At 39.8% G+C, this 10,185-nt stretch overlaps 1 protein-coding gene across 1 annotated transcript; it reads left to right on the top strand.

Annotated features, from left to right (window-relative positions):
- The first annotated feature begins 3,594 nt into the window (after positions 1–3,594).
- LOC120722378 (F-BAR and double SH3 domains protein 2-like) lies at positions 3,595–9,461 on the top strand. The gene is made up of 6 exons (XM_040013373.1): positions 3,595–3,696; positions 5,370–5,445; positions 5,629–5,852; positions 6,090–6,300; positions 6,388–6,452; positions 6,535–9,461. Exons 1-6 carry the CDS (start codon positions 3,595–3,597, stop codon positions 6,688–6,690), a joined length of 834 nt encoding a protein of 277 aa, XP_039869307.1. The 3' UTR covers positions 6,691–9,461.
- Positions 9,462–10,185: the final 724 nt, after the last annotated feature.

Genomic DNA, 10,185 nt, shown 5'->3' with positions numbered 1-10,185 from the left:
TGCGTCTCTGCACAGATGAGGAGAAAGGGGAAATGACATAGGGAATTCTTCCCACAAAAATACAATAGTGACACCTGCACATTCCGCCTATGTGCCAACGTTCTGTCCAAAAGATGGGCGCACTGATGTGACCAGCCACACAAGTGAAAAAAAACAGTCTCCGCAACTCTGAAAGTCTCTGTGTGGTCAACAACAGACACACATTATGCCCATATCACGGTCTAAACCAATCAAAAATAGTCAAGGGAGGAACCTATCAGATGCCCATGCCCAAGGTAAGATGTTCAGATATTGAGATGTTCAGTTCGAAGCCTTTGAGTCATTTTTAATTTAGACTTTCTTTTTATTTTATTTATCTTGAGATATTTTAAGTTTAAATTTCAGCTCAGTGAAGCACTTTAAGCACAAGAACTTTTTCAGTACCATATTTTTTGGACTATAAGGCGCACTTAAAATCCTTTCATTTTCTTAAAAATGTGCCTTGTGTATGAAATCTGGTTGTGCTTACTGCAAACTGATTTTATGTGGTACACGGTGCTCAAAAATCTGTGATCGGGTTTCCGGTACGGATTGGGTAGCGACAGTCACTACCCGATCCGTACCGGAAACCCGATCGGTACCCCGCATGCACGAAAGGTGTCTACTTCCGGAGTTCTGATCCATAACTATCTTTTTATTTTTCATTTTTGTCTACATTGTATTGAAATGATTCATTATTGGAAACATTTTAAGAGATATTTATTATTTTTAACATCTTAACAGATACTCTGACCCGTAACTATCGTAAAACGCTTCGACAGGAAGTAGACACCTTTCGCACATGCGGGGTACCGATCGGGTTTCCGGTACGGATAGGGTAGTGACAGACACTTTTTTTTTTTTTAATTAATTAATTTATTTATTTATTTTTAAATATTAAACTTTATTAAGAAACAGTATACAGAACATGTATACAATCAGAACAAAATTAACATATGCCAGAGGGTGTAATACAAAGAATTACAAACATTCAAATAATTTGTAATTACTACAAATAGTAATAGTTTTCATAGACTTTTTGTTAAGTGATCCACTAATCAATTTTATGTAACATAAAACATCATTATAGTAATGTTTAAAATTAGGCTTTTTGTTACTGTATTTGCATTTGTGAAAATAAAATTTAGCTAAGATAACTAACAAGTTTATTATAAAGTAAACATCTTCTTTTTTTTTTTGCCTTCGAAAGAAACAAAATACAACATTTTCCCATTTCACAGTAAAGTCTTTATTGAGATGTCCAGCAATGAATCTACTGAAGTCTTTCCAAAATGTTCTAGCGTATGAACAGATCCAGAAGAGGTGTTGCACAGTCTTAGGATGGCTTCCACAAAATCCACAGTTCACATTTATGTCCCTTTTGAACTTCGTCATGTAATGATTAGCAGGATAAAATTTATGCAGTATTTTAAATGAGACTTCCTTCACTTTATTCGTTACCAGATACTTGTTAGGAATTGTCCATACTCTTTTCCAATTAATGTCACTAACAAAGAAATTCCAATAAGAGACCACATGTGGGATAGTTAGAGATTCTGTCTGGAACAAAGCACGGATATTCTTATTACTTTTACTGTGGTTTGTTAGACAGATTCTTCCTATGTGTGAATCTAAAGGGTTGGGGAGAGAAACAGATGATATGCAAGGTTGAATACCTTTAAAAAGCATTATAATACCCGTAGGTATTGCATCAAATAATGTGGCATATTCTTTGGGTGTGGCTGGAAATTTAAAGGTGTTTAAGAATTCTGAATAGGACATAAGCTGCCCATTAGGATTAAACAGCTGATTCACTAAAACAATCCGTTTCTCAACCCACCTAGAAAAAAATAATGATTTATTTTTATACACTATGTTCCTATTATTCCAAATTGAATACGTATGGGGTGTAAAGTTGTGTTTATATATAAGGGACCAAGCTAATAGAACTTGTTTGTGAAACATCGAGAGCTTTTCTGGAAGCCTGATTAAAATGTGAGGCATTTATACGGTGTACAAGATTAAAGAATATAAAACTGATATTACTAAACCTGATTTCCTTCCATCTATTTTCTGCTGCTTATCTGAGTCCGGTCATGATGCCCAGACGTCCCCCTCCCCAGCCACCTACTCCTGCTCTTCCTGGAGAACAGTGAGCTGCCACTCTGGTGCCTTTCGGTGTAAACGAGTAGCTTTCCAAATAACTCAGCTCTTCATCATGTTTCTAAGGCAGAGCTCAGACATCCTTCAGAAGATGCTCATTTGTGTCAGATTTTAGTCATAGGTAAAGGTATGACTGTAGACTGACGGGTAAATCAACAGGGATCAATACCCTGCTCCTCTTTTTTCCAATACAAGTTCCTCTATCAAATCATTTTTTGACACTTGAGTCAGCAGTCCAAGCAGAGATGTCCAGAAGTTCCTTTTCCCACTTAAGTGGTATTTATGGTCACACAAATGCGTCTGACAACAGACAGGCAGCGAATACTGGGATACCACGGCGAGCCGGCCGAGATACATAATGTGTCCCAATGTGTCCAGTGTGTGTTTGGTCTGCCCTTACCAGCTCGTCTAGGAGACATTCTGGAGGCCTCCTATTTCAGATGCCAGTCAAACCACCTACACTGGCTCCTTTCCTTTCTGTGAATGATCACAGTTGAGGAGGAGAAGCTATGCTGTCCCCTGGTATGGTCTCCCCAAGGCAACTGGTTCTTCATGAGGGGCCAAACTTAAGTACAATTCAAGAGACCAAAGTTACTAGCCTGGGACCAGTACTGGGGAGGTTTCTTTTTTTTTTTCCAGAACAGCTGATAGCTGTGCCCCATGAGTTCAGCTTAAAATATCCACACAGGTACTTTGTCCTCCCTCGGGTGGGCAGAGAGCTTTGTGGTCCAGGTTGTGGTCCAGTCCCCGGCTGCTTTAGCTGGCTTTAGAAAAAACCTGAAATTAGAATTAAAACTGTTTGTACCTTCACCTGTGTTACTTACAGTGATATGTTATGTAATTTGTTAACTGTCTCTTTAAGCTTTCAGCAGCTGGAGAGTTAAAAATAGTCTGTGTGAAAATAGGCAGGCGGTGAACTCGAGCCTGTGATACGTTTTTAATGTCACGCTGTGACCACAGACACCAGAGTGGTCATCAGCATTCAGATCAGCTGATAGTAACCAGAAACAGCTTTATGGTCATTCTCTTAATTGTTATTGGCGTTTTCTTTTATTTGACTTGTGTAAAATAATAAAAAGCTGATTTGGGTTCATTTTATAAGCAAATCAAATAACTTAATACAACAGAAATAAACTGACAGAGTAATGGAAAATAAAAAATTATAAATGTGGCCCTAAGCTACACGGATCACTGGCCACAATTCATTCAGCTGGAGGTCTTTTTTTTTTTTAAAGTTAATTTTAAATAGAAATAAATGTGGGCAAGAAATTAAAAGTAAATAGGGAGCAAGCCTGAACCCTAAAGGCTTTACTAAGTGTTAATTATGCAGGTTTAGACATGGGCTGATTTGTAAGCTTGTGATAAACCTTAAATAAGTATATATGTATATTTTTGTCTGTTCCCTTGAAACGCATGCAGGTTCTGCAGGAGTTTCACCAGCAGCTGTTTGTGCAGAAGAACATGGCGTTCCAGCAAGCACCAGACTTCATGTTCCAGCCTGTCGACTCAGACACGGTAAATACTGATGTTTTTCTCTTTTTATTCATTATTAAATGCATAAAATATCACATGCGATTGCTTTTAGTGATTATTGGGGAAAATAAACTCGTATTTATTATGCATGGAATGAAATCCCCAACCTTAAAAATTTTGAACTTAACATGATTTCTCTAAAATGTTCAAGTAAAACTTGAAGAATAATTTTTGAAACTATTAAAATCCAAATCTCAAAGTGTTTGGGTTGCTTTTAATACAAATTTTGTAGCATAAAATAAGGTTGGTGTTTGACTAATTTAGTTGGCAGGAGGTGTTAATCAGTTTACCGGAAAATCAATTTCTACAGAAAAGTGAAGTGAAATGTGGATCCTTCAGGTTTGAACTGCACAGGTTGGAAACCACAGATAAAATGCTGTAATGAAAACAGATCAGAGGAGATTGTTGAGAAGTGGAACAAAGCTCAACAGATGACAGATTAATTTGTTTAGACAACAATCAATACAAAATCAGACGAGTGGAACAAGCAGCTCACGGGCATCCTGAAAGCTGAGCTGGCCGTGGCCACAAAAGCCCGGACTGGACTCGGCTCAGGACCTTGATGCTCAAAGCGGCTTTAGGCAGAGCAGATCCACCTTTTTGGTCCAGAGTTAAACATCTCAACAATACCAGATGCAGAAAAGATTTTTTTTTTTTTTAGACATTCATGATCACTGGAGTATGAAGCTTGAGAAGCTGGGTGATGACCTTTCCTCTAAATTGATACACAAGCAGGAAAAAAATGTTCAAATTTTTCTAATTTTCTAAAAATTTGTAAGTAACAGACAAAGTAGCTCCATTGTTTGAGTGTCAATAATCTGTCTGCACTGAAATAAACAACTAATTTAAATAGATTTTAATCACAAAAGTGCTGCACACACATTATGGAACAGTCTGGGTAAGAAGTCAAAGCAGGAAACATAATAAATCCTGCGTGATTGGTCTTTATCTTTGTTAGTCTGAACTATGAGCCTGAAGGCAGAACAGTGAACTCTTGACTTTGTACTGTACTCCTTGCCCTGCACAGGAACTTAGATTATTTCCCATTTTTAGTTTTTATTTACAGATGTGTCGTCTCATTTCCTCACCGTGGGACTATTTCCAGCTCGTGTTTGTTCCGACTTTATCAGACTGTTTATCTTCCTAAATAAATGCACAACCTCTACTTTTAATTTGCACTTCAGTACACACACACACACACACACACACACACACACACATATATATATATATATATATATATATATATATATATATATATATATATATATATATATATATATAGAGAGAGAGAGAGAGAGAGAGAGAGAGAGAGAGAGAGAGAGAGAGATCCCAATACCTCTGAGTGTTTTCAATCTGAATGAAAATAAGTAGGCTAAGCAGCAGAAGAGGAGGCCACCGGTGTTCATGAAATCAAGCTTCATGAATTCAGCAGAGGCTTGTTTAGGATTTTAGATGTCTTGTTAATTCAGGAAGACAGAACAAAAGCTCTCCTATTATTCTCTTTGTGGCTGTTATTAGATTCTGGCGATGATGCAGTGATATTGTTACAGCCCTACTCTTTACATCTGACTTTATTTTTTCTCATTAGGAGTTTTCCTGTTGAAACATTTTTGGCTGTTGTCATCGTCTGTGTGCATTGTCTGTTTTTCCAGGCCAGAAACCGTAGCGGACAGGTGGGCTACGTCCCGGAGAAATACCTGCAGCTGCCCTCCTCCAACAGCCTGCTGAGCATGCTGCAGTCGCTGGACGCCTGATCCCATTCCTCCAGCAACTCCACCGAACCTGAAACCGAACTCCCAACCGGCTCCGTCAATGGAGACTCCAGTGGTGAGATCCGCCTCCACCAGATAATATCGGAGTTTTGATTTCCTGCTTTGTTTAATACCCTCGTTGCCACTGTCTGTGTTGCAGTTTCATTCGCAAAGGCTTTGTACGACTACGCGGGACAAACGGAAGATGAGCTGTCGTTCCCAGAAGGCGCCATCATCCGCATCCTGAGCAGAGAGACCCACGAGGACGATGGCTTCTGGGAGGGCGAGTTTAACAGCGTTGTTGGTGTGGTCCCCGCAGTTCTTGTGGAGGATCTCACCGTGACCAGCGAGAGTGGAGATGGGCAAAGAGACGGCAGCGCACAGGTAGACTCACAGTGACTTAGCCACTAAATTTCATGTTCTACACAATTAAAGTTCTTCTGGTTGAACACACACACACTGTGTCCCCCCCCCGGATCAGCTGCCTCTACATCAGCGCAGTACGAATCTACTGTAGCAACTTATTTATGACACTAAGTACTGTGTTGTTAAATAATTTATTTCTTTTTATTTTATATAAAATATTAAAGTTTGCACACCTGTCCACTGTTTGTGTTGAAGGCTTCCCCGTCCACACTCTCTCAGTGCGAGCGCTCCCCTCGTGGTCCCTTCCAGCCGGGACCTCTCCACAGCAGCCCCCTTCAGACCCCCACCGTGTCCTCTCCAGTGTCGAGTCCCTGCAGCGCCACAGCCTCTCCCATTGGCCGACCACCCTCCTATCACAACGGACACCACAGACTGCCGCCGGCTCCACACAAAAGCCCCTTTCACAGTGAGAATCTCTGGTTTGTCTGTGAGTGGTTATCTGTAACAAAAAAGGCTGGTGTGAATAATAATCTGCCTCCTCTGCCCTCTTCAGGTCCAGCACAAAGCTCCCCCCAACCCCCCAAATACCCGGAGAGCGGCGGTGGCACCATCCGACCCGTGAGTAAAACCTTCTGTGGTGACGTAAATGACAACAGACTTTTTTTATCTTCATTTTAACTGAGCCGGTGGATTTTTACAGGTACGCGCCGCACCTCCGCCCCCGAAGCAGCATCCTCACGGGCAGGTGAAGCGGCGAGAGGAGGTTGATCACACTGGTGTGAAGGCGGCACCCCCTCGAGCAGGGACTCGTAAAAACACTCCCAAAGGAAACCCAAGGAAACTTAAAAACTCCTGAAGACGCCTGGAGACGGAAGAAACCCGCCCACTCGGAGAAGGAACACCGCTGCGCCTTTTTCTTTTAACTTCCCGTTCAGTGTTCTCGTTTCTCAACACTACTTTACCCAGAGTTTGTACAAGGCTTCATTCTCACCCCCGAACAGTTAATAAGGTGATAACGAGCAAAAGAAGTTGATAGAAAAGTTAACATCATTTTATCCGTTAGTAAAAATCAGTGTGTTTGGACTCGCTGGCTGATATTTTAGGGAGTCGAGCTAATTCGTTCCCTTGCAGAGAGCTCAGTGTGGTATCATTCATCAGTTCGAGCAGCCAGTTTGGTTCTAAAGAACATGCAGCTGACTGAATGAGGCGTTTCATGATATTTAACGCACCGACAGCATAAAACTGAGCCGTTAGCTGATGAGCAGACCCTGGATTTTCTGTTGTTTGAGACTCGGTCAAAGCAGCGTTTCATGTTAAAGTAAAACATGTTAGACTGGACTGACCTTGACCTTTGAGAGGTCAAACTGAAGGAAGCGTTTGTGTTTTACCTTTTCTGTTTATGAACAAAGACACGAGTCTGCAGAACATATCGTCGATCAGGCCTCTGTTCCCTAGATTTAGACACATTTCACACCCCTTCAGTGAGTCTTGATTATTTCAGCTGTGTTCTGAAATGAGAAACTGAACCCTTGAACACATGTTCACAGAGGTCCCAGAGACCTCTATAGGACCAGAAGTCTTTTACAGACGCAGGGGTCGCCCCCTGGTGGCCTGTAAATAGAGTACAGTTTTTTTGTTGCTTCACTTTTCCAACCTAGCAGCTGTGTCAATGTTCTGATGTCTGTGGTCCTTTTTGGCAGTGACGTCATTCCCGAGTTTGTGCATTCCAGCAGGAAAGTCAGAAAAGCAAAGTAAGATGGGATTTATTTTAGCTGCAGCACGTTCATTGATAGAATGTGGTAAGTGCTTAGCGTGTGGCTTATATCATGAGTCACAAATACAGGTGAGTGACAGAGCAGATTATGTTTATGTTCTCTGTCACCATCTTGGATTGTTGAGGCTGCTCTGACTTTCCAAGAAGGAAATACTAGTTGATGAAAATTACTACTGGGAGCTCAGGAATTCCGACTTCCGACTCAATCTGGAATGCACCGTAAGCCAAGGGCCAACAAGACAACAGCAGATATTTTGACGTCGCCCCCTGGTGACAGGACAAGGTTACAGCACCATTGTACAACCACACCGCTGCCTTCAGTGACCTTGCTTTTTAGGTGTAACCACTTTTCTGTATCTCTGTTGACACTTAATCGCAAAAAAAAAAATGTTGTTTGAAGTCAAAATACAAAGAAATTGTGAGCAGTAATCGGCAAAAATAGTCTGATAATCGCTAATTACATCATCAGCAAACCATAAATCAATTTTCTGTTTTCACCTGAGCGATCTTTAGGCTGCCCGTGCTCCACATGGGTATTGCACATGTTTTCACTTCTTTTTTGGCTTCATTAGTCGATGATGTTTAAGATAAACTGCCTCCTGGCTCCGGTTTCACATTAAAGTCTCTGCAAGAAAACAGATAAGTTCAGCTCGTCGGAAAACATCACTTCTAACTGATCGTGTTATGGATGCCTTAGCTGCAGAATTTCTCCTCGTTTATGGGTTGAAGAAAGAATTTTTTATGTTATAGTTATGATTTCGCCCCCGTTATGTCTCACGTCGTAGCTCTTTGTTACCACCATCAGATTCACGTCTATGCAACAGAGCTGCACTTGTGAGCAAACCAAAAGTCTCGAAAAGAGGCTGGCCCTCTCCGCCGACACACGTGACCGCTCGCGGTTACACAAACAAGGGAAACGTGGCAATTTTTACCTGTGATTGTTTTGGATCCCTTATCTTTTTTTTCCCCTTCTAATGTTTAGGAAAAGTTTAAAGTGGGAAACATAGCACGTAAATACACAGTCTAGCTCTTTTGTTTTTATGTTGCATAATACAGAAAAAAAAACTGTTTTTACGACACTAATGATGCCAGTAACAGTCGCTGTTGGGGAGGACAGTTTACACTGAGCATGTGCAGTTTAAAGATGCCTTTTATTTTTAAGGAGGAAACCATCCTGAGCTGCTAGCTGTCCAGTTTAAAATCTATAGTGAAGCACTTTCTGATGTCTTCTTATTCCTTTTCAGTATAGTGGATGTTTTGGTCAATATTTCCTGTTTGATGTTTGTTTACCAGCCATATTGGTATCAATACTTCCTGTTATTTAGCCGTAAATAGCCATTGTAGTGTCTTTGATTGAGATATGACTTATCGATCGTATTGATAGTTTACGGAGAGCTTGGAGATGGATATCTGTGCAAGTAATGGCACAGCTTTTTTCCCCTTTTTTGTTTTTAGAATTAGGATTTTAAGAAAACAAAAACAATTAAACTGTAGCTGAATCTGATCAGAGGAAAAGAGGTATCCGTCAGCCGTGACGCTGCGTTCTCGTTGATCTCCTTGAGATCTGAATGACATCAAACTTATTTTTGAAGTTTGCATTTACCCTGTTGTATTAAAAGAATAACTAAAGTTTCTTTTCCATTAGAGAATTTTTTGTTAACCTGTTTACTGGTCTTGATTATGCATCAAGTCAGAATCTGAAATTCATTTTTTTTAAAAAGGACGTAAAAACTCCCACGTTTTACAGCGTCGGCTATGCGGAGGCTGCCAGGCGTCGTATTTACACACCCATGGATGTTTAACTGTATTTATTGTGTACAAATAAATGTGAAATAAAGATAGCTTAAATGGAACAAGACTCTGTTTTAACTCTTAATTCCTGCATCCACCTGTTTAAAATATATTATTTTAAAATAATGTGTTACATGACTACACAGAAGGATGTTTCAGCTCAGTAAATAGCAAATATAAAAAATATAAATAATTCTTAATTTTAAAATAAACATTAATCTGATTATTAAAAAAATTATTGGACAAAAAGTACATGGAAAAAAGAACTCGGTGAAATAGAAAAAATAAAGTTCAATATCTTGAAAATCAAATAGAATACAAGCTTTGTTTTCTTCTTTGTTTTCTGTATTTATCTGTTTGTATAAGGCAAACAGTTTATCATAAGTAACTGAAAGTCTTTCGGCTCTTCGAAGAAAAACTGATGGGATCCAACAAATAAACATAACTAAAAACTGCAGCCTCAAAAGTAAAACTCATTTGTTGCTGATAACGAACGCAAATCCAAAGTGTTGTTGTTCCCACCCCAGAGCAGCAGGTGGCAGCAGCACGATACAAAGGAACTGTACTGTACTGGGATTTCTGTTCGTTGATTAAAGAGTTTTTTGTTGCAGTTTGACCTTCAGCTGAGCTTAATGTTGGGTTTCTATTGATTTTAGAGAAGCTATTCGCTGAGAGGTTGTCATAATTCATGCATGAAAGGGTTAAAACTTATCCTTTGTTTCATTTTTTAGTGAAACTCTGGTAGAGTAGCTTTGAAACTGATAATTCAGCATATACTAAAAAATA

The sequence above is a fragment of the Simochromis diagramma genome, unplaced genomic scaffold (assembly GCF_900408965.1).
Source record: "Simochromis diagramma unplaced genomic scaffold, fSimDia1.1 OVJJ01000618.1, whole genome shotgun sequence".
Classification (NCBI taxonomy): Eukaryota; Metazoa; Chordata; class Actinopteri; order Cichliformes; family Cichlidae; genus Simochromis; species Simochromis diagramma.
Note: the sequence above shows the minus strand (reverse complement) of the source record. Positions and strands in the feature narration are given on the sequence as shown.

What these genes read in the sequence shown, in the direction of transcription:
- LOC120722378 (XM_040013373.1), top strand. Translation starts at nt 3,595, where the DNA reads ATGCAGGTTCTGCAGGAGTTTCACCAGCAGCTGTTTGTGCAGAAGAAC. An exon ending in AGCCTGTCGACTCAGACACG is followed by an intron (nt 3,697 to 5,369) that starts GTAAATACTGAT and finishes CTGTTTTTCCAG; the next exon opens with GCCAGAAACCGTAGCGGACA. An exon ending in GCGGTGGCACCATCCGACCC is followed by an intron (nt 6,453 to 6,534) that starts GTGAGTAAAACC and finishes GGATTTTTACAG; the next exon opens with GTACGCGCCGCACCTCCGCC.